Source organism: Cyrtonyx montezumae, unplaced genomic scaffold (assembly GCF_038088225.1).
Source record: "Cyrtonyx montezumae isolate F1298 unplaced genomic scaffold, pur_monq_1.0 scaffold_29, whole genome shotgun sequence".
Taxonomy (NCBI): Eukaryota; Metazoa; Chordata; class Aves; order Galliformes; family Odontophoridae; genus Cyrtonyx; species Cyrtonyx montezumae.
In genome coordinates, this window is record NW_027072033.1 from 3,251,112 (window position 1) to 3,275,561 (window position 24,450).

The following is a 24,450-nucleotide window of genomic DNA, read 5'->3' on the forward strand; positions in this document are numbered from 1 at the left end:
AGTCTGCATCCCAAAATAAAGATGGCTTGTTATTCAATAAAAAGTAGACTTTCAAATAAAACTCCAATTTAAATGGAGTATTCTTCAAATATTACTTGCAGACTTGTTTATCCACTCAGAAGTCTGTAAATACATGAGTATCTAGGGAAATGAACTGTCTTGTGGAGGGACAATAATAAAACAAGGTTAAGGTGATCATTCGCTTTATTACTGAACACCACACAGCCCCAGGTTCAAAGCAAACAAACAAACAAACAAAAAAACCCAAACAAAGAAGCCAATGGCTTTCTGCTAATATCTACAGACAAGGTTCCATAAATGCATGCTATAACTCGCCCAAACTAAGGATGTTGACAGTGTTCCTGGTAAATATTGTTATTCTCTACCTCCTCTGCCTCAATTCAGCTCAAGTTTGAGCTACTGCACAGGCATATTAATACGAGGAGGAAACCACCAAACAACTTAATGCTAGAGCAGAGAATTTACCCAGCGGGACTGTATAGTTCTCAAGCACAGTGACAATTTTCTTGCTACTTCTGTCTCACTATAGCTGGCCCTAACTTCATCATAAAAATTCAGACTATTCCATATTTAAATTTAAGTAGCATCAGTTATTACTATTATTATTACTATTATTTTGATTTGGTATTTAGCAACCCCTGAAATACTAGCATGTCAGAAAGTCAGAAAGACAGCAATACTTAAACAGAGTATGGAAACAATTAGAAATCTTAAAGCTAAGTGATAAATTAGGCAGTTTCTATCAATATACTAGGTTAAAAGGAACATTTCCTGCTTTCTTTAGCAGCATAGACAAACCCTTCTCAGTTTTCCAAGGTTGATTTGTTTAAGGGATGTGTGGAATCACAGTTCTAAAAGCACAGATGCTTTCCTAAATGAAATCAGAATACACAACCACATAAAATCCTGTGAACTGCAAGACATTATTTTCTCCCAATTCAAGAATTAGATACAATATTATATCATGATAGGAAGATGTACTGTAGGTAGATCTATTATTTATAATTGAGACTGACCTTAAAGAAAAATCTGACCATTAGCCTCTAATATTATCTTATGAATGTCCCAAAAGATTGAGAATCATGGATTTTTGTGAATGTTCTTTTTTATTATTCCATTGAGGATTTTTGTATAGAATTCACTTGCACAGTTTACAGTAAAATAAAAGGGCTGTACCAAAATTAATGACTCCTTTTTTATTACACTGGCCAACAACACCAGAGGTGGATGTTGCTGGTATGGCAGTAAGGTTGAACCTTCCTGTCAGTATTTCATTATGTTTTGTTGCTGTGCAACAAATGGCAGCAAAGGGGCAGCCTGACAAAATGTTATCTGACATGGAGGTGCGCATCAAGGAAAGTGTAGAAATTAATTCTTCCATTCAGAAAAAATGGTATCCACTGACATCCATCAACTCTTGCAGAACATTTATGGCAACATGGTGGATGTTGGCACAATGCAGTGGGCGGTGGATTTCAACAGCAATAGTAAGAGACAAGCCACGTTCCACACAGCTAGAAAGATTTTTTACAAATGTGGCACGCTGGCTCTTGTTTGTGGTTGGCAAAAATGCACAGTTAATAGCGATGACAAAGTTGCAAAAAATAGTGTTCTGTAGCTGAGAATGTACACTATTAGAGTTGTGCTCTCTGTGTCTATTGTTGTTTCCATGGAAACAAACAGGAGGCATTACTTACAGAGTGACCTATGTAAGTGCATCCAGTTCTCCAAAGTCTCCTCCGTTTTACCGTAGCAAAATTAAATACAGGAAAAGAAATGTTTTTCCACTACCAAACAGTGTCTTTTTTAAAGCATGAGAGATACAACGTGCCATTAATGATATCACTTCTCTGCATAAAAAGCAGCTTGAAGCATATTCATAACATTACTTGGATCTTCTCCATATGAAGACAGAAGAGTAGCTGATTCAAAACTGATTCATAATTTCTTTAAAGCTGGATGAGTTTACCAAGATCTCCTCTCAAGAAGACTGCTACTGCAGGGCAAGCAGCTTCATATTAGTAGCTCTGGATGCCCTTTGAAATTATTTACTTTAACATGACAACCACTTTAACAGTAAGAATATTTAAGAACTTTATAGATTCATAGATACATTCAGTTGGAAAGGACCTACAAGATCATCTAGTCCAACCATCCTCCTATCACCATCCCTACCCACTAAACTACTAAATCAAATCCCTTAGCACCTCATCTAAAAGCTTCTTGAACGGCGCTAGGGATGGTGCCTCAACCACCTCCCTAGGCAGGCCATTCCAGTGCCTGACCACGCTTTCAGAGAAAAAATGTTTCCTCAGGTCTAATCTAAACCTTCCCCGGCTCAACTTGTGGCCATTCCTTCTCATCCTGTCATTATTTATCTGGGAGAAGAGGCCCATGCCCTCCTCACCACAACCCCCCTTCAGGAAGTGGTAGAGTGCAATAAGGTCTCCTCTGAGCCTCCTCTTCTCCAGACTAAACAATCCCAGCTCCCTCAGCCGCTCCTCATAAGACTTGTGCTCCAGACCCCTCACCACTTTTGTTGCCCTTCTCTGAACACTCTCCAGGGCCTCAATGTCCTTCTTGTAGTGAGGGGCCCAAAACTGAACACAGTACTCGAGGTGCAGCCGCACCAGAGCTGAGAGCAGGGGGATGATCACCTCCCTGCTCCTGCTGGCTACACTATTTCTAATACAGGCCAGGATGCTGTTGGCCTTCTTGGCCACCTGGGCACACTGCCGGCTCATGTTAAGCCGAGCATCAACCAACACCCCCAGCTCCTTTTCCTCTCTACATTCTTCAAGCCATTCTGCCCCAAGCCTATAGCATTGCATGGGGTTATTGTGGCCAAAGTGCAGGATCCGGCACTTGGTCTTATTGAATCTCATCCCATTGAGTTCAGTCCAGCTATTCAGCCTATCCAGATCCGTCTGTAGTACCTCCCTACCCTCAGGCAGTTTGACACCACCTCCCAACTTGGTGTCATCTGCAAACTTACTGAGGGTACACTCAATCCCCTCGTCTAGGTCATCAATAAAGATATTAAACAAGATGGGCCCCAATATCGACCCAACCTGGAGGACACCACTCATAATGGGAAGTTTATTTTGATAGAAGGAAAAAAAAAAACAACAATGGGGAGAGGGACATGATAAAATGACCATTAGCAATTATCACACTACTGTGTATGCACAAGCCTCAGTATTTGTTCTTTTTCATCACAAAACCTTCCTTTGCCATTGCCCCTTTTGAGTTTCCAGTGTTCACTTTATCTCTGTACTATCAAACACCTTAAAACATTTAAGCAAAAAGCAGAATCATAACTATTTTAAATTCTAACAGATTTTTTGCAACATCTATTCAATGGGCTGGACTCAATCTCTAGAGGTTCCTTCCAACCCCTGGGCTTGTGATTCTGTGGTAACATCCTGTTGAGCCTTCTCCACACTGAAGGGTTTGAATTTTCCTCAGCCTCTCCTTACATGAAAAGTGCTCCAGTCGCTCTATCATCCTTGTGGTCCTTTCTGGACTCTCTCCAGTAAGTTCCTAAGTTTTCTGCACTAATAACTTGGCAGTGGACAAAGCACAAAAATCTGTCTCATGTTCAAACAGAGGGAAGGATCACTTCTATCAGCCTGCTGGCAATACTTTTCCTACTATACCCCAGGCTGCTGCAGGCCTTCTTTGCCACAAGGGTGCATTGCTGGTTCAGGGAAATTGTGCATATGCTGTCCTAGTTATTTAGGAGTCCTCTGAAGTTGATGAAAATCAGTTCTGCTGCAACTGTTACTAAAGCAGTTTTTCCCCCAGTATTTTGCAGAAAGAAAGCAGCTCAGATATACTCTATACCTAGTGAGATTCTCAGATATGACTAAGACCTTGAATGAATTACAGAGCTAGGTTAAAGAAAGTAGCAAAATACCACCTCAGACAATCATACTGTGACCATAAGACATCCTCAGAATACTACTTGTTTCACATAAGTCTCTTCCCATTTGTTGCTGCTCACCCAAAGGAATGAACAGACTACTTCAGAACATTCCTCTCTGTACCTTAAGGACTGTTACAACACATGTTAAAAAATGTTCAGCAATAGTTATGATAAATTATTCCATTAATAGTAGTATTAAAGGTTTGTTTTGTGAGAACTGTAACTATTGGGAACTCTTTCTTCAGAGACAGCTGTTTTAAAGCTGTTATCTGTACAGCTGTGAACTTTGAATTATGTATTCCCTCAGCCGACAGCAAACATAAAAGATAATAAAGGCTGAGCTCAAAAATGAAGCCAGGTTCAGTTGCACCCAGCCAGGTGTCCCTTGAATCACTGAAGAAACATGCAGCAGTTAACTTCCTTGCACAGACACTACTCTTGTCAAATTTAGCCTGAGTCCAAAAAGTGTCTGAACAATGCTCTCAGGCATACGGTCTGATTTTTGGGTGGTTCTGTGTGAAGCCAGGAGTTTGACTGGATGATGCTTTTCAAACTTGGGTTGGTTCTAGGACTTTAGGTCCAAAATAACACAAAAAAACCCAAACAAGCAGACAGAAGGCCAGCATTAACCCTCATTACAAAACGTTGATAGGGAGTCTATTTAAAACAAATTGAAACTAACCTGATTCCATACGCATTCTGAACAGCCTCATCTCCATCTCTTCCCAGTTGTATGGCTTGAATTTGCAGTAGTTTCCAAATAGTTTTTACTAAACCATGCACATTCCTGTTGACAAAAAGGACAGTGCTGTCAAGTGTGGAGCCAAGTTATTTGATTCTTTTGTAAGAGGAAGAACCTAGTAACAAAACTGACACTAAAGAAGCACTGAATTCTCCTTACAGACCTTACATCTGCCATCTGTCTACAGTTTCAGACACGCTGCATATCCATGTATTTTTTTTTCATAAAACAATATAGCAGACAGTAATCAATGTACAAATTAACATTTGTCATGGTTTCTTCCCATGTGATCTTACAAGCACAATTCTGTCCCTAGTTTAATGGTCATTGGTATTCTAAAACATTAAACTCTCAAACTAGCTATTCTCTGCATTCCAATGGACAGGTAAGCATTCAGTGTACTCCACATTTCAGCCCATACTCCTCATCTCCAGGAGAAAGCATCTAAATACACTAAAACATACCTTATCAGAAAAAAGAATGCTTGAGATATCTACTTTATCCTTACTTTAAATCTCACAAGATTGTTACATACAACTATTTTATTTCCTTTTTACATTTTTAAGTTTGTTTCCAGTGAAAACACGAGAAACAAGAAGTATTTCTGAATGTTTGATAGGACTTCTCATTTTCCAGGGATGATGATAATTAAGGTAGTAAAGTCCAGCACAATGAGAAACAGAAGTCTTTTGATTGTGCAATAAAGGTAATAACAAATCTAAGGGTTGATACCGCTTGGATGAATTTAAAAGCATGATCTTCAAGATATTTTTTTCCATTGAGTTCTACATCTTTCAAACCAGATCACATAAAACTCAACCTAACCTTATAGAACCCAATCTATTTTCTGAAGATTACTTCTTACACAGTAAAAATGCTGTCAGGAGAAAAGAGTCATGATCAATTATTTGATTGTTCATCCAGAGAATGGTATCAGATAGTTCACTGCTGCCATTACTAAAACACAGCAACTTCAGAAAAATGAACAGGAAGAATTAATAATATATTTTATAAAAGATCATCACCTAACACATATCGCACAGGGAAAAATAATGAAGAAAAAAAGAAAACTGGAGGCCAGTGTTGTTTTACTGTTCTTTATTATTATTTCCCTCTTTCTTTCCTCAAAGTAGAAAGTCAGAAAAATCTGTTTTATCTATAACTCCACTTCTGCATCAGTGAATGGACCACTGCAGTAACTCAACTCCAAAAGCCTGTTTGCACAAACAGGCTAGGTCCATGTAATGTCAAAAATGGGGTAATGTAGTCACAAAAAACAAAACAAAACAAAACAAAAAAAACCAACAAAAAACAGCACGGCCTGATATTTGCAAGTGAAGATTCAAGAAATTGAAAATTAGGAAATCAAAGCCTAAAAGTCACAACAAAGAAAGTGGACAAATATGACAGATAAATATCACTTATAACCACCAGATCTCTATAAAATTTAATACCACCTGCAGAGGGACTCATCCACAAGATGTCAAGGTATACCAGGGAATATCCTACAGAGATTCCAACACTACATGAACCCACCAGTAAATGTTTATATTCATATTCAAAATAAAGGCAAAGATCATGTGCCTTCTTCTGTGCCTTTCATGCTCTTTGCAACAGTGCTACAAAACCAGACTACGCTTGCTTGTTTTCTTCCAGAAGTAGGTCAGTTGAAAAATGTGCCTGTAATCGTTAAAATTAGTGGCTATCATGACACCTGGCTCTTGAAACACAGAAATCCAACCATACACAAGAATAGGAGGTTCAGCAGAATTCTGTTGCCAAGCAACCAAAACAAAGGAGCGCAGCAGGCTTACAGATCCCAGAGCAGCCAGCCTAACACACAGAGTGGGAGAGTCTTTTGGACAGGCATGGAGAGAAAAATGACCTTGGAGACGCTGTAAGGGTTGAACCACTTAAAGGTCAGTCTGTTGATGTATCCCCAACATCACCAGAGCAAGTATGCAGTGCAGAAAAAGCAAACAATAAAACAGTAAGAGAACAGGTTAGATTGATCCAATATTCCAGTAGTGCTAGTCTGAATTTCCCTGGTGGGAGGTGGGGGAAGAGCACCTGCTTGAGGCTTTGCACCCAGCTACTGAACTGTAGCAGAGCACTGCTATGGCACATAGCAAAAAATCACAGCAGTAATGCCCAGGTAATAAGGAAAAATTGAAAACAGACAAAAATCCTTCTGACAATTTAAAGATTAGAACGATTTATTTTTAATAGCTTTTTTATAAAATATTCTGGTTATTTATGATCATTCATTACTGAATACTGGCCACAATTTTTCCTTCTTCCATAACAGAAAGGCCTGTGATGATTTATACTGGCAGAAAACTACTATTTTGCGGATCAAAGCAAAGGAAGTCAAAGGTCAATGTCAAAAAAACCATAGTAAAATGTGTACATGTGTATATTCATATATATATATATAAATATGCATACTTAAGTTTATGAATATACACTAGAAAGTATGTATGTACAAACATAGACTTAGAATTGTAACTCTCCATGAGGTTTACACTTTAAAGGCATCATAGGAAACTTAATACTGACAAGTACAACAAAGCACCAGAGATCTGAATAGTTTCTCACTTTTATAATAAGCAGACAGTGAGAACCACGTAAAAAGTAAATACAAGTAAGCAGTGAATGCATCCCTAACAGTATTTTTCCCAGCATGTAGAAATTGATACACCTGACAAAATAAAAACCACCAGGTGTGCTAAACCCCTGCTAAATTCATCATAACAAAAGGAGGGGAAGAAAGAACAAAACATCAGTAGTCTCTGCCAATAAAGCATTTACCTAACTTCATCTAGCACTGAAATGTGCTCAGCAATTCCATGCGCCTTTCTGGCTGCTAATCTCATATTTATTTTCTTCTAAAGACACTGTGCACACTGCTGTGCAAAGCCCCAGAGCAAACCTGGATGAAAAATTTGGCTGGGAATAACAAGAAACAGCAGGCTAAGACTCTAAAACAATTGAGAGGAAAAAAAAAAGGCATCAGCATTGAAATGAACCAATAAGAAACAATCATTTTAATCAGCTCCTGAGGCTACAGACATTTTAAATCCAGGGACTTCTGCGGTTAGGCTAAATCCTGCTTTGCAGTCTGTAAAGGATGTGGTTTGAACTGTGGCATCTTGATGAAAAAATGTCAAAAATACATGTATAATGGCTCCTAGGTAATGTGCCAGCACTTACCATAGCAACTAACCAATTGTGGTGATTTAACACATGGAAAATCTAAGAATGGGTGGAACTGAGGCAGAGCCATATCCTTTCAATACTTTACTTTTGTCTTTAGGGTCAGCTCAGTCTAAAATATTTTTTTTCCTGGTAGTTTTTAATCTCGAAGCAGAGACGGTATAAAAATTTAACTTCCCTATATTCTGGTGATACTCTTAACAACCCTGGCCAGAACAGGAATGAAATATTTTTCAGTTTGCAAGCCATAGCTAGTGAAACTCCCTACAGCTAATCTCAAAGCACTCAGATTCCCAGTGTCTGAAGCGCAGGTGCTTTTGCTTCTTTGCTAACAATGCAGATTCCCCTCTTGGTCCCAAACTGACGGTCCTTTTGAATGCATGGTTTGCAGAAATTATTCATATTGTAAGAACACATTTACGATACTTTCTATAGGAATCATAACCAGCTACTGTAAACTCAGCAGAGTCACATCATCACAGCAAGATCCTACACATAATTCAACTTCAAGAAAGCCAGCCACAAGGACTGAGTCTTATTTTTGTTTCTTTAAGCAAGTGATTTCTTCAGCATTTCACTGCAGTTTACTAAAAACTAAATTCATCCTTGGCTCAGACTGACCATGAGAAACCTCAGCCTGAAACTGATTCTGTGAGTTTAAAGAGTGTAAAACTTATCTTGAATAGCATGGTTTTTGCAGCCTCTGTGATGATGCTGAGTTCACCAGCATAATACACCACACTAGACACTGAGCTCTCTGAAAATAAGGCCTTCTATTTATTTCCATGGAACCTACAAAGGATGCAAAGAACATAACACAACTTTATCAATAGAGAAAGATCCCAGCTACAAACCTGTTTTTCAACACAGTCATTACCATTTTCACCAGAGATGAACAAGAGCCTCCATGCTGCACTCAAAAATTTGCACCAGTGAAGGTGACCCACTGTCACTGTCACCACTGCTGAATGGCACCACCCACCACCTCACTGTGCTCACATCCACTGTTTGGTCTCCAGAAACATTCAGCTAGTGTTGATGAATGTCACTGGGTCCATTTTTTCTGAATGCAGGGATTCAATTCCACACCTTTGCTTCAGATGCACTTCCACCTCAGACTGCTCCTCTACTGCTATCTGTCACATGGTAATAATATGTAATGAAATACTGGTGAGGGGATTAATCACTACTGCCGTTCCACCATCTGCCTCTGATGTTGTGGACCAACACAATGAAACAGGAGGCATTATTTTTAGAGCAGCCTTCACTTTAGCTTCGGCTAAAAATGGCACTAGGGAGAGAGACAAAGGTACCCAAAGTCTTTTATGAGGCTGGGGGACTTGTGTGAAAACACTTCCCCAATTATCATTTGACTTTCCATTTTTAAGTTTTACACATTGTGCATTTTTTCCCCAAATCTGCATTTTCTTGTATATTGTGCTGATTACCTGTATAAAAAAAAATACATCACAAGGTGTAAGCATTATATTTGCAGAATTTTCTAAGAGTTAACAGCTGCAGAGTTAGATAAAGTGATTTCTTCAATGGATGTGAAAACACAAGCCAGCACTCCTAATGCCTACCTAGAGAATAATGGTGGATCCACGTTATTCTCCCTTCCCTTATCATGAAAGGAGTCACTGCCATTTTCCTTCCCGTGACAGAGGGAACAAAACCAGGCAGTGCCTTGATTTCCGAGGTTATTACAGTTCAGACCATTAGCTTAAACTTTTAACAATTTCCACTTGCACATGTGTGAGAGACTTAGAGTTCTTCTTTCATAGTCAAACCAATATGGTTACTGCCAAGATGAAAACACTGTCCTGCAGCAGAATAGCAGTGCACTGTCAGCTCTGAATGAATATCAATTTGACTGTAGTCACTCACAGAGCCACTTCTCTTCCATAGGGTTCATATGGAAAAAAGCTGTGATTGATAAGCAGTTGACAAAAGGCACAAAATTAGACAAACAAATACCACCTGGCTGAGGGAATTAGGTTGACAGCTCCATGAAGAACATAGCTGAGCTCAGCATGGTTCTCTGCAACAAGTGCCACCAAACCCTCAGAGCAAGCTGTTCTCAAGGCAACACTCTCACTGCAGCACTTCTCCCAGAGTAAATTCAGAGCAGGAGTCTAAAAGTAGAAGTATGAGACAAGCAGTAAGAAGGATGACACTGATTTCCTTCATTTCAAACACACTTGTATATAATATATACTTAACACCTTCGCTTTAAGTCTGAGAGAGTACAAAGAGGAAGTTGGAATACAGATTTTTCATCAAAGAAACAACTACGTTAGGGTAGCTCTCATGTTTCTCTTCCCCAGATGCACTGCCCTCAGTATGAACAGAAGAATAAGACAGAACAAGAGAATCTTTCAGCTATGCCTGTGAGAATAGACTCATATCAATTCTACTTTCCTTTGAAATATTAACAGAAATGTCAGAAACTGCTATGTCAAACTGGCTCTATAGTACAGTGTACTGCAGACAGCTAGAGGCAGGCATACAAACAGCTACAGGGTAGGAAACCATCTTTGTTCCTCAAATGAAGCCCTCCATTCTCTTAAACACAAATATCTGTCTATCAAACACACTGTTTATTTGATGCTAGATGTGCATTTCTAAGTTGGTTTATTGACTTTATGTGGAGAAAAGAAAACGTTTTTGAACAACAGAATACCACAAAATTCTCCCATGATAAGGGTTTATTACTTTGTTGGGGCTTGGGACTTCAGACAAAGGAAAAAATCCACAGGGTTTTTTTTCTGCTTATTTCAGCACTGATTAGCACTGGAGAAGAAAAATGGAGGAAATCCTAAGACCTCTCTGATGTGACTGTGACACCTGCAAACACCAGCACTGCGTATGGATCTTGGTTAACAAGATAGATCCATACTTAAGTGAGCTAGACTCAATTAAAAGCATCCTTTTCCATCATGCTCTTTTACATAAATATGCACTCTTACATAGTTAATATGAAAGAAAAAATCAATATAGCTACATGAATGTATATATTTTCTGAAATACCTATATTGTTATAATTTATTTATTTTTTAAAAACAGCAATATCTCACCACACAGCATATCACACTTCTGGTAAAGTAAATAAATTCAAATCTCTCTTCAGTTGAGTAATGAGATGTTACTCTCCTGCAGAGTTAAGGTATCCGCCTTCTGATCCTGAAGGCTGAGTTACCAGGTGTACACCCAGACACAGTGTCAAAGTACTTAACTTCTCAGATTTATTAAAGCTACACAATAAGGAGTAAGAATCCACAGGAAAAATATAGGCATCCATGGATGGGAAAGAAGACAGAAGTGAAAGAATGGTACAGACCTGGTGAGAGGCTTGCTTAATCTTCTCTGAAGAAGCATTTTCTTTCAGTACTGCAGCAATCAGATGGCCCACTGCCTGAACAAGAAATAAAAATGCATGCAGATCAAATGTTATTTTTCACTTCTCCACTACAAAAAAAACCAACAAAAAAATACAGAAATAAGTGCATTTTCTACACAGCCTCCTGTAAGATTAGGATTACGCACATACTCAGGAATCGCACACATTTTAGTTTATCAATTGTAGCAGACTTGCAGCTATGTAGATCTCTGCACACTTCACAGCACTGGCCATTACTATATTCTTTACTATATACTGTCACTACATAAGTTAGTGAAAGCAAGAAAGGAAGCAGAATTGAACATATAAACATGCGCAAAGATCTGAAGTGCTACTTTAGGAAAACATTGATGATGAACATGGTCTTAAAACCTTTGCATACCTGACAGTACATCTACAGCCAGAAATGTTTGATTTACTATAAATCAGACATTTAGATATAACTGTATTTCTCATAATGCTACTCTGTGGCAATGAAATAACAAACAAGACTGATTTTCCAGGTCCTCCAGTAAAAATGTTGTTAAAAACAGGGCTTCACTTCTCTAAAAGGAGTAGGTTGTTTATATGAGCAGTATGAAAATAATTCTCATTAAATAACAGAAGAAATACCCAATTTCCTCAAGATTCCTTCAAAATGCACACATTTCATAATCACTGATAGTGCTACACTGAAAACTCTGAGAAAGATAAAGATCTCTTCAGAGCAGAAAAAATGAGAATGTTTCAGATTATCAATATAACCAGAAGAACAGCTCCATCTGCTCTCCTATTGTAAGAACAGATAATTACTTTTGGATAAAAATTAACTTGGAAGACAAGAAAAAAAACCAACAAAAGTCACATGATTAACATTTCTGTTTCACCAGTGTATAAAAATAAAGGAACATATTTCAAAACGTTTCCAGGTTTCTTCCTCTCTTACAATTTATTTACAACTCCTTTAGAGGCTGGCCACTAGTCTGATATGAAGAACTCTGAGATAGCAGGTCACATTTCTAGGAACAATGTCACTATAAACCTTCCTAGACTACCAAGATTGCACTTCATAAAAGTTTTGATGTGTACTCTGACATATTTCACAGCAACAAAAGAAAAAAAAAGGGAAAGAAACAAAAGAACAAAAAAACCTTCTTATCTGAGAATTTAAAATGAGAAAATTGAACTAAGTCAGGTCTTTGTTTCTGTCCAGCTATTTCACTGAAAGAGCAGCAAAATAGTCTGCTCATTCAGACCACAGCTTTTTAGAGAACTTAAGTGAACATCCAGTTATTTCTTTTTCCTGCTCATCATTTTTCTTTTATTCCTGCTGTAAGTGAAGATCAGGTTTGAGACCATCTAAAGAACCTGAAGGCGTGCAATCCATGGGACCTGACGAGATCCATCCATGGGTTCTAAGGCAACTGGCAGATGGAGTTGCCATCTATCCATCATATTTGAAAGCTCATGGCAGTCTGGTGGAGTTCTCACTGATTGAAAAAAGGAAAACATAACTCCCAATTTCAAGACAGGAAAAAAAGAAGATTGAGGGAACTATAGACCAGTTTCACCCCTGTACTTGGCAAGATCATTAAGCCAATCCTACTGAAGGCCCTACTAAGGCACGTGTAAAATAAAGATGAGGTGATTGGTAGTAACCAACATGGCTTCACCAAGGGGTAAGTCATCCCTGACAAATGTGCAGGCCTTTTATGATGGAATTACAGCACCAGTGGATAAAGGAAAAGCAACTGACATAATCTACCTGGAATTGTGTAAAGCATTTAACACTGTCCTGCACAACCATCCTGATCACCAAATTGGAAAAAAAATGGATGTGATAAATGGACCACTTTCTGGAAAAAGAATTGGCTGGATGGTCACACTAGGACAGTTGCAGTCAATGGTTCAGTGTCCAAGTGGAGCCTGGTGATGAGTGGCAATCATCAGGGACAGGTGTTGGGACCGGAGCTATTTAACATCTTTGCAGGTACCATGGACAGTGGGATTGACTGCACCCGCAGCAAGTTTGTGGACAACACCAAGCTGAGAGGTGCAGCTGACATGCCAGTCGGAAGGAAGGCCATCCAGAGGGACCTAGACAGGCTGGAGATGTGGGCCTATGCCAACCTCATGAAGTTCAACAAGGCCAAGAGCAGGGTCCTGCATGTGGATCACAGCAATCCCAAGCAAAATACAGGGTGGGTGGAGAATGGCTTGTAAGCAGCCCTGAAGAGAAGAATTTGGAAGTGTAGTTGATGAGAAATTCCACATGAGCCAGCAATGTGCACGTGCAGGCTATAAAGCCGATAATATCCTAGTTGCATCAAGAGAAACGTGACCAGCAGGTTGAGGGAGGTGACTCTGCCCCTCTACTCTGCTCTTATGAGACTTCACCTGGATTACTGCATCCAGTTCTGGAGGCCCCAACACAAGAAGGTCATGGAGTTGTTGGAGTGGGTCCAGAGGAGGGCCATTAAGACAAATCAGAGGGCTGGAGCACCTCCCCTACAAGAACAGACTGAGAGAGCTGGGGCTTTTCAGCCAAGAGAAGAGCTCCAAGGCAACATTATAGCAGCCTTCCAGTGGCTGAAGAGGGCTTACAAGAAGGCTGCGGAGGGACTTTCTATAAGGGCAGGTAGCAACAGGATGAGGGGAAATGGTTTTAAACTGGAAGAGGGTAGATTTAGACTAGATGTTAGGAAGCAATTCTTTACTGTAAGTGTGGTGAGACACTGGAACAGGCTGCCCAGTGAGGCTATGATTGCCCCTCCCTGGAAGTACTCAAGGCCAGGCTAAATGGGACTCTGACTCTAGAGGGAGGCATCCCTGACTATAACAAGGGGGTTGGAACCAGATGATCTTAAGGGTCCCTTCCAAACCAAGCCATTCTATGATCAGAAACTTTAGAAATGACAACTGCATCCTTAAAAAATTCATTACACAGGAAAAAAGGCTTATCAATAGAAAGGGGCTTTTGTGAGCTATACAAAAAACCCAGGACACAGAATAGCCCACCACATCCCAAGATTCATCTGTAAAACCTTTTATCCTAAAAAGCCCTCCTCAAGTCCCTCATTTTGCTGATCCTTGTCTGTACAGGTAATATGATCTGCAGAGCAGATGTTTGATGACAGCTGGAATACCTGGACAGCTGATGCCAGTGTGCTTTTGAGGGGTCACAGAATAGAGGTGGAAGCTACAGAAATCACCCACCCACAGCAGTAGCTGTGGTGAGCTTAAATGATGAGCAACTGTAGTGATAAACTAAGAAACATCTGTAGTACATACAAAGGCATTCTGCACTGAAGAAAACTGAAGTAGTTAAAAAATGTTGAGCCCTATTCACCAAGGCTAAAGAGCACAAACTCATCCGTAGCGCAAGACATATTACTACAGCTTAGGTGTACTCCAGTTTTGAGGACTATGCCTAATATCAAGCTGACCACTAGGGGATTTTTTAGTCTCTATTCAAAGTCAATTACTTACTGTAAACCAAAGCAGCTTAACCTGAACCGAAAAGACAGATGAATCACATTGCAGACTGTACTCACATCAAACTCCATCAAACATCTGGCTGCAAATTTAACCCTCAATTCAAAATAGGAAGAAGCAGACAATGGGGAAGTTAGCTCTTCATCTTCCAGCTGAAGAGAAACATTTTAATGCTAAAATGAAAAATGACTGAACCAGATAAAAGACTAAACAGAGCTTATTACTTTCTTCCTTGCTGCTTGTTAAAGATACTATGATAAATGTTTCACTTAAATAAGAAAGTTAAAGGCAGATATGATATGAAAATACAGGCATTTTGCCTGCTGGTTATACAGAATCTGTACAGAATTACTGACGACAGACAAGACAGCAGTAGTTCAGCTGCCACCACACAGAAGAAAGATATATCAGTCCTAAGGACAGCCGTACAAAACACTGTCAAGAACTTCCACCTCATACATGACATCTGGTAACTCTTTGCTTCTCTCCAACTCACGGGGTTACTAAATAGCATTTGGCCTTACTTAAACTTTCCAGGACTGGAAGCCTTCTGATTTTCACCCTGAGACTTTACAGTGATGAGTGATAATGTACAATGTTCAGGCTACACAGACACAGCACTTAGCTTCTGTTTGCACCTTGAGAGTAACAGCTACTTAGGTTTTCTGGTTTGAAGCTAAAAGGTCTTTCTTAAAACCTCTTTGGAGTCAGGCAGCAGGACATAGAAGAAAAGTAATCACAGGTTATTCCATTTGTTTAACATTAAAAAAGTAAATACCTGTGATTGAATAACTGTGTTAGGGAATTCAAACCGCTTCTTGATGTCATCCGACATTTTGGCTCTGTCATGTGACACTAATTCATACCCTGCAAGAGAGAAAAAAAAATGCTTGGGACTAGCCAATACAGTTTGATATTTACAAGAAAACACGTTTAAGATGCTTACACTAAACAACAGATATGAACATTACAGCATTTTCTCTCATCTCCTAAGTGTACCACATTAGCTTACCTTGCTTCATAAGCTAAAACCCTGGAACAGCTGAAATTCTAAATACCCTATGCTCTCATGCCAAGAACGACTGATCAACACTTCTTAAACACAGAGCAAATACAGTTTCATACAACACAGCATAAGCATACTCTGAGAGTATGAGAGCAAGCATCTCCACACATCTAAGTACCACATGCAAAAACAGAAACAAAACAAAAATCCATCTGTAAGACTGCAGATCAGAACTGCAGTTATTGGGTAGAACAGTTGACAAAAAAAATTCCAAATTTCTCTAGAAGCTGGAATATGTATACACCTCCCAGTACTCAGGAAACTAAACTGAAGAGGAATCAGATTTCAGTGTACTCTGTTGCATACCATTGACACTGATGACAAACAACAAGAATTCAAACATTTTTGTTTGTTGTAAACACACCTTCAGTCATTTTAGAAGTCTTCCTTAAAAAAAAAAAAAAAAAGTACAATCTAGCATTTGATTAAGAGCTAACACTTGCAAAAACAGCCTACAGAAAATATGCCTACACTGTACTCCAATTTCAACATAAGCTATTGGTGCAATAAATTCAGAATATCGCCACCAGTGTTCTAAAGGGTGGGATCAAACCCTCAAAACATGGAAATGCACTATGAGCCATAGCAAATTCCATTCACAGAAGGAAAATGTTTATCACTTGAATGAATATAAAGTTTCTCACAGTTAAGTAGCTAAAAGTAAGCATCAAAAGCTAAGCTCAATCAGCCTAGACCTCTTATCCACCCCTTTATGTTTTGTGCTCTACTACCTGACCATCTTGCTGGCCTCTACTGGATTTACTCCAGTATACTTCTGATATGGGAAGCCCAGATCTGGATATCACACTCAAGATGCTATCTCACAAGCACCCAAATAGAGGGAAAGAATAATGGCCACAGACATTGCATTCTAACAGAGCAACAGCTGCAGCAAACTGCTGAAAGAGAGGTGATGGATAACTTTATTAGAAGTATTGGTAAAGCATGCAACATCCACTGCCTCCATTTGTTCACAGCACCAGTAGTTTCATTAGAGAAAGCAAGGAGGTTGGCCAGACAAACATGGTTTGCGCGAGATAAATCCATACTGGCTGCCTCATCACCTTCTTCTCCAAGCATTTAAAAGTAGTTTCTTAAGTGTATGTTTCCCAGTCTTCCCAGGGATTGAAGCAAGGTTGACTGGCCTACAACTCCCCGTGATTTCCACCTTTTCCACATCCTCAAACAGCTCCAGCAGCATATGATGCTGACTTCATGATTTTTCCACAGACTGAAGTGAGATTGACATGCTTGTAGCTCTTCAAATAGGCCTTTTTGCCTCATTTGAAAACAGTTCAATATTTACTTTTCTCCAGTGACAGCAGACCTCCTCTAATCTCCACTCCCTTTTGAAGACCAGCAAGAACAACCTCACAAGGACATCAGCCAAATCCCCTGAGAACATCCTACTTTTCCTTCCTCAGCCTTTACTGATAATGCAACAGTAAAGGCTCCTCTTGTTGCCACTGAAACCCCTTGCAAGCTTCTACATTGGCTCAGCTTCAACTTTTCTATATTACTTCTGTTAACTCAGTGATGTTTCTGAACCATGCCTTCATAGCCTGTTCCCTCATCTCCCTCCTGTATGCTGTTGTTTTCACAGTGGAGCTCCCTGTCTAGTCTGCCAGAACAAAACTCCCAAAATTGGTATCCTGATATTGGAATGCTCTCTTATTGAGCCTGAAAGACACTGTGCTTATAGCCCTGACAGTTTTTCTGAGCTCCTGCATCCTTCAGAGCTACCTCACAGAATCCTACTATCATGCACCCAAAAGAAACCAAATTCTGCTCTCCTGAAGTTCAGGGTCTGCACTCTGCTACCAGCCTTCTTAAATTGGTCACAGCTTCTCATTATGTCATTTATTCATTTAAATCCCTCTTCTTCAAGGATATTTCCAGTTTTCTCATCAGCACAAAACCTTCATGGAAACATCACACAATCATTTGTTCACTATCATGAGACAGAAGGTAAGACAAACAGCTGCTTTTGATAGTAACTGAAGAGGCAACAGCCAAAATCTTGCTGTAGACACTTCCAAATATTATTTATAAAACAGAACCTCAGCACTACCAAAAACTAGACTTAATTAAACAACAACAACAAAACAAACAAACAAAAAAAAAAACAACTAAGAGAAACCAACACTGCCACCACTGCTGAAAAAGGGCCTTTTTTCTTAACCTACTGCCTTGCTTTTTGGAACTGAAGTAAGTCAAGACAGGTGCAGTAAAAATAAATAAAAGAAAAAGGTGAGATTTCTCCCCTTCCTAAGTTCAAGTATTCTAATTTGGAGAGCACTTGCTATTAGTTAAATAAAATTATGAACAATTGCTCCTTCCCCCTAGGAGCGATGGCTGCTGCCTACCCTTGTCAGCATGCTGAGCCACTTCTGTAAGAAAGAAAGAATAAATAAATAAATAAAATCAGTATTTCTTTCAACTCCTTTCTCTCCTTCCCATGAATGGCGTAACTGGCACAGAATCATCCCAAGAAATGGAAAAGCGACATCAAAGAAGTGTTTCCTATTTTTATCAGTCTTCTATCACAAAAGCAAGCAAAGCCAAGCTGTTGGCAAGTCTCTGGCCTGACAGCAGCAGCCTCGAAAAGTACTTAAAACTTTACACTGCACTACAATATTTGGCACAGTACTGCCTCAACTGTAGCTGAGTACCCCCCCAAAATACCCACACCTAGCCGAATCTCCCTTAATAGCATTAACTCCAATACCACTGTTCTTTCCATGTTACAGCTGACAGAGACTGCTAGCACTGCACACAAAACAACCCTGCAAAGGAATCCACATCACCCTGAATCAAACCTATCCATGTGCAAAAGGGGCTCAAAGTGATCAATAGCCCATTTCCTCACCTGCAGAAAAAGAAATAAATAGATACACTACAAAATCTTGCAGATTCTCACAGTAATAAACTCCTAACATGTTAAGAGGGCCATGACAAAAAAAGCTCATGTCAGCAGGGATACACAAATCCTGAAACCTTTCAGGTCAGAATCCCACCTTCTAAGTGGCAACTCTTACATTGTTCTTGTCCTGATAAGGCCTCTTTGTTTCCTTGGCCCAACCGTATTTTTCCTGTTCTGATGACTGAAAAGGTGTTTTTTTAACACCAACTGATAAAAAACAGCCTCCCTAAATAACAGTCAGAAACACACATGAATGCACTAAAAAAAGATTGAAATGAGACAATAATGCAAGGGATTTCAGTTTCATTTTCCTAATGAAGAATGGCTTAGGTTGGAGGGAACATTAAATTCATCCAGTCTCTGCAAGGCAGAGGCTAGCCACTGACCCGGTGAGGTCAGTCACTGACCCAAAGCCCCATCCAACCTGGCCTTGAACACCTCCAGATATGGGGCACCCACAGCTTCTCTGGACAGCCTATGCCAGGACTCACCACCCTCTGAATAAAGAATTCCCTCTCAACATCTAACCCAAGTTTTCCCTCCTCTACTTTAAAATAATTCCTCCTAGTACTATCATTATTAAACCATGTAAAAAGTCACTCCTCTTCTTCTTTGCAAGCTCCTTTCTTGTACTGGAAAGATGCAACGTCTCACTGCACCATTCCATTCTCCAGGCTCAGCAAGTCCAGGTCCTTCAGCCTGTCTTTGTAGGAGAGATGCTCAAGCTCTCTAATCATCTTTATGGCTCTCCTCTGGACACACTCCAAGAGCTTCACTGTCTTTCTTGTGCTGGAGGTCCCAGATCATGGCACAGTACTCCAGATGGGGCCTCAGAAGGGCACAGCAAATCGGAAAAGTGCTTCTTTGTGCCTGCAGGCTATCACTCTTTTATGCAGCCCAGGATACTGTTGGCCTTTAGGGCTGCAAGAGCACACTGCTGGCTCATGTCTAGCTTTTTGTCCATCACAGCTCCCAGGTCCTTCCCTGCACGGCTGCTCTCAGTGAGTTCTCCCAGCACGTATACACATCTGGAATTACACTGACTGAAGGGCAAAATCTTGCACTTGGCATTGCTGAACTTCATAAGGTTCTCATGGGCCCACTTTTTGGCATGGTAAACATCCTAATGCTAAGGACAAGCAACGCTAATACACTGGAACTAGAAAAGGGTTATTTTGGAGTTATACCTACAGATTTGGCCCATAATAAAAGTTTACTCCAAGTCACTGTTACAAGCTAAGCTAAACTAAATAAAAGAACACAGAGATCTGCCACTGTGAGCATTCTGACTACATCTGTTATATTTGCTGTGTTTTGTTTATTAGGAAGGATTCCCATTTCAACCCAGTGTTCTTCTGAAACCAGAGCAGAAAGAACAAAGGCACCCGCCAGCAAGCACTGGCACTGCTTATGTTAATGGAGAAAAGGCAAAAACACAGTTGCACTGCTTGTCAGCTACAGTAACGCCTGTCAGAGGGAGGGACACGGCGGAAAGACAAACACGGGTTACAGGTCTATCTCCATAGTTAATACAAGAATGCACAAATGATCGGGGAAAGCAAGAGAGAGCTTTCTGAAGGACAGCCCTTGCAGCAGCCATCGGCACCGCAGGATGTTAGCGGGAGCAGTGCTGCACGGCCCCACCGGTGCCCGTTACAACGCGAGTCTCGGCAGCTCCCAGGCACGCACTCACCAATCAGGCGCAGGAATAAGCAGGACTCCTAATTCGGACCCCAAAATACTCTAACAGCCCAAAGGCACGACAGAGGCCGCACCCCGTACTTCAGCGCTTCTCAAAGCCCGAAGATTTAAGAAAAGAAAAGCGCTGAGTAATGACAACGATTGCTCCCTCGTCGGCGCGACAGGCAGGCAGACACGGAGCCCGGCAGAACCGCAGGCAAGCACGGAACACAACGGCCCCACACGCCGCCCCAGAGCAAGAGCGGCTCCCCACAACCCGCAGCCGTGTGCCGGACGGCCCCACGTCAGTATGGACCCCGCCTCTCGACTTGAGGCTCCGCACCCGCACCCCTGAAGAGCACGCCTCACCGCCCCCACCTCGCCCGGCGCCGGGATCGGCTCCCGGAAGCGAACGCCGGCGAGAGCCAAGCGCGGCCCACGCAGCGAAAGGCGCCTGCGTGGCCACTGGCGCCTGCGCCCCTGCTAGGGGGGGTGGGGGCTGCGGGCGTGGGGCGGGCTCTGCGTTGCCGCCTGCCTGCGGCTCCGCGTCGGCGGCCCGGGCAGCGGAGGGGGGAGGAGTTGTGGCAGGTAGGCGTCTGTGGTGCCTGTGGGGTGCAGGTATAGGTGGCTGCACGTGTGAAGCTCGTCCTGGAAGAGCTTCATGGAGAAAATTAGGATGAGGTCCTTAATGCCTTCCTTCCCCGGTCTTCGATAGTAAGACTAGTTTCGCAGGATGGTTTGGGTTATAAAGGACCTTAAAGATAAAATAGTTCCAACCCTCCTGCTATAGGCAGGGACACCTACCTTTAGAACAGATTTAGACTCCATCCAGCCTGGCCTTGAATGCCTTCAGGGAGGAAGCATCCACATCGTCTCTGGGCAACCTGCTCCAGTGTCTCACCACCCTCACACGTAAAGAACTGCTTCCTAACATCTAGTCTAAATCTACCCTCTTCCAGTGTAAAGCCATTTCCCCTTGTCCTATCACTACCTGCCCTTATAAAATGCCCATCCCCAGCTTTTCCGTAGGCCCCTTCAGGTCCTGCAAGGCCACTCTAAGGTCCCGCTGGAGCCTTCTCTTCTGCAGACTGCACAGCCCCAGCTCTCTCTGCCTGTCACTATAGGGGAGGTGCTCCAGCCTTCTGATCATTCTCATGGCCCTCCTCTGGATCTGCTCCAACAAATCGATGACCTTCTTGTGCTGAGATCTCTGGAACTGGATGCAGTACTCTAGGTGGGGTTGCTCCCTGGGCACACAGCCCCCTACACTGGAAGACAGGGGTGGGAAGCAGAATAGGCCCTGCATAATCCACTATGAGATGGCTTTGGACCTGCTCTGAGAGCTGGATGCTTACATCCAGCATAGGGCCAGATGGACTGCACCCTAGAGTGCTGAAGGAGTTGGTGGATGTGGTTGCCAAGCCACTCTCCATCATCTTTCAACAGTCCTGGATAACCAGGGATGTCCCAGAAAACTCCTGGACTGGAGACTGGTAAATGTGATGCCCAGCTTCAAAAAGGGCTGGAAATATGATCCTGGTACCTACAGAAATGTCAGTCTCACCTCAGTGCCAGGGTTATGGAAAGGTTAATACCAGGACCCATCATAGATCAATTAAACCAGTCAGCATGGATTCATGAACGGTAAGCTGACAAACCTGATTTCATTTTATGATAAAGTGACCTGCTTAGTGGATGAAGGTAAGGCTATTGGTGTGGTCTACCTGGACTTCAGTAAAACCTTTGACACTGTCCCCCACAGCATCCTCATGGAGAAGCTGGCTGCCCATGGTTTGGATGGGCATAAGCTCTGCTGGGTGAAACACTGCCTGGATGGCCTGGCCCAGTGAGCTGTGGTCAATGGAGCTAAATCCAGCTGGCAGCTAGTCATGAGTGCTGTCCTCCAGGGCTCAGTACGGGGGCCACTTCTATTTAATGTCTTTATCAATGATCTTGATGTTGGGATTGAGTGTGCTCTCAGTAAGTTTGCAGACAACATCAAGTTGGGAGGGCACTACAGGGGGACCTGGATAGACAGGACTGATGGGCCAAGGTAAAGTTATGAATTTCAGTAGGGACAAGTGTTGGGTACTGAATTTTGGTCACAACAGCCCCAGGCCACCCTGCAGTCTTGGGAAGGAGCGGCTCAAAAGCTTTGTGGTGAAAGGGACCGTGGTGTGCTGATGGACATTGGGTTGAATATGAGCCAGCAGTGTGCCCAGGCGGACAAGAAGGCCAATGGCATCCTGGCTTGTATCAGGAATGGTGTGGTGAGCAGCACTAGGGAAGTAATCCTGCCCGTGTTTTTGGCACTGGAGAGGCCCCACCTTGAGTACTGTGTTTGATTTTGGGAACCTATGGGGTAAATAACTCCCAAGGATGGTACTTCACAAAGAAATAGTATAGATGATGGTATATTTTGAGCAGTTCTATATAGATAGGATACAAATAATACAAAAGAGAGGATGGCTCACTTTCAGGATGTCAAGGCTCACAGGGGACTCCACGTAGGAGGGATCTCCGAGAAGAGATCCTTCCCTGGTGGTGGTCAGCCCTTACATGGGGTTTGGGAGAGGTGGAGCCAGGCTCCACTCCTTCCACTCACACAGGTATATCACCCTCACCTGTGCTCCCATGGCTGACTTGGTGCTCACCTCAGGTGAACAAGCAGTGGTTCAGGCCGTGATTCAGCAGTTCCCATACACTCTACCCCTTCACGACGTGAACCACTGATCAACTAACCATAAGGTGAGCTCCCCTTGATACAGAGACCCAATACATTGCATCGCTTACATAATTGCCCATCACGACGCATGTTGATGTAATCCGAGATGGGTGATGATTGGCATATCAGTCAAACTCTTCTTTGGGCCAGTGCTCGGTGGTATCTACTGGAAGCATGCAATCACACAGTGCAGGTCCATCTTATGTGTCATCAGTCCCGGTTAGACCATCACCAGATGCTGCACATGGTCATATGGCAACTCTGGAACACTTCAGCATTGTTTGGTTCCTTCTGGCGACTCATAGACTTATGGGGAGTAATATAAGTGCTTTAGAGGTACCAAGAGGGGAAGATCCGCTCTCCAGGGTAAGATACAGGCCGTATTCCTGTCTTGGGTTAACACTTCAGCTTGTACAAGGGCATGCCCTGGCCGCCTGTACCAAACTCTTTGACCCGATGTCTGTGACTGTACGACTATATCAGGCACCAAAGGGGGTGTCGTGATCTGCCACAGAGACATGATAGGGGTCCCCTTAGCAATAAAGGCTGGAGTGTTAACCATTATTTCAATAGGCCATGTACCAATTACCAGAGGGGCTACCGAACCCCCTACCTCCAATAATCTCCCCCAAGGTGCAAGTAGGCTACACCATCGTGGTCCTACCTGCACCTTCCAGGGCCATTCTATTTTATTGGTACCTGGTTTTAGGTCCTCAGGGGCAGGGAGCAGAAGATTGTTCTCACAGCCAATCTGGGGTCTCACCTCATTATCAGTGCCCGTAACTTGGATCCTAAGTGGGGAGGCCCATGTTGTCTGTAACATTTTCAAGGCACTGGGTCTGCCATCTCTAGGTCTTTCATTCAGGTCCCACAGGGTCTCGTGGAGTCTCTTTGTCCATCCCTGCAGGGACTGAGAGTCTGTCTTCAAGGCAACCTTGAGAATACCATTGTAATGTTCGATAAAGCCTGCCCCCGTTGGATTATATGGCAGGTGGAATCACCACTCGATATTATTTTCTTCTGCCCAGCGTTGTATCACTGCACCCGTGAAATGACTTCCTTGGTTGCTCTCAATGACTTGCGGTGTCCCGTAGGCAGCCATCAGCCTTGTGAGTGCCTTTATAGTGTATGTCTGGTTGGCTTTTGGTACTGGATAGGCCTGCATTAGCCCACTTGTGGTGTCAACACAGGTTAGGGCATATCTTGCCCCCTCAGACTGAGGGAGGGGCCCAGTATAATCAACCTGCCACCTCTGTAGAGGATCGTGTCCTCTAG

At 42.1% G+C, this 24,450-nt stretch overlaps 1 protein-coding gene across 1 annotated transcript in view; it reads right to left on the bottom strand.

Moving 5' to 3' along the window:
- FOCAD (focadhesin) overlaps positions 1-20,882 on the bottom strand; it is a 98,947-nt gene extending 78,065 nt beyond the window's left edge. The window contains exons 1-5 of the mRNA XM_065740597.1: positions 20,829-20,882; positions 15,560-15,648; positions 11,248-11,322; positions 9,888-10,042; positions 4,632-4,736 (exon numbers count right to left, since the gene is read on the bottom strand). Coding sequence (XP_065596669.1) covers positions 4,632-4,736; positions 9,888-10,042; positions 11,248-11,322; positions 15,560-15,616 — 392 coding nt within the window. The 5' untranslated portion in view covers positions 15,617-15,648; positions 20,829-20,882. The remainder of the gene's footprint in view (positions 1-4,631; positions 4,737-9,887; positions 10,043-11,247; positions 11,323-15,559; positions 15,649-20,828) is intronic.
- Between the last annotated feature and the right edge of the window lie 3,568 nt (positions 20,883-24,450).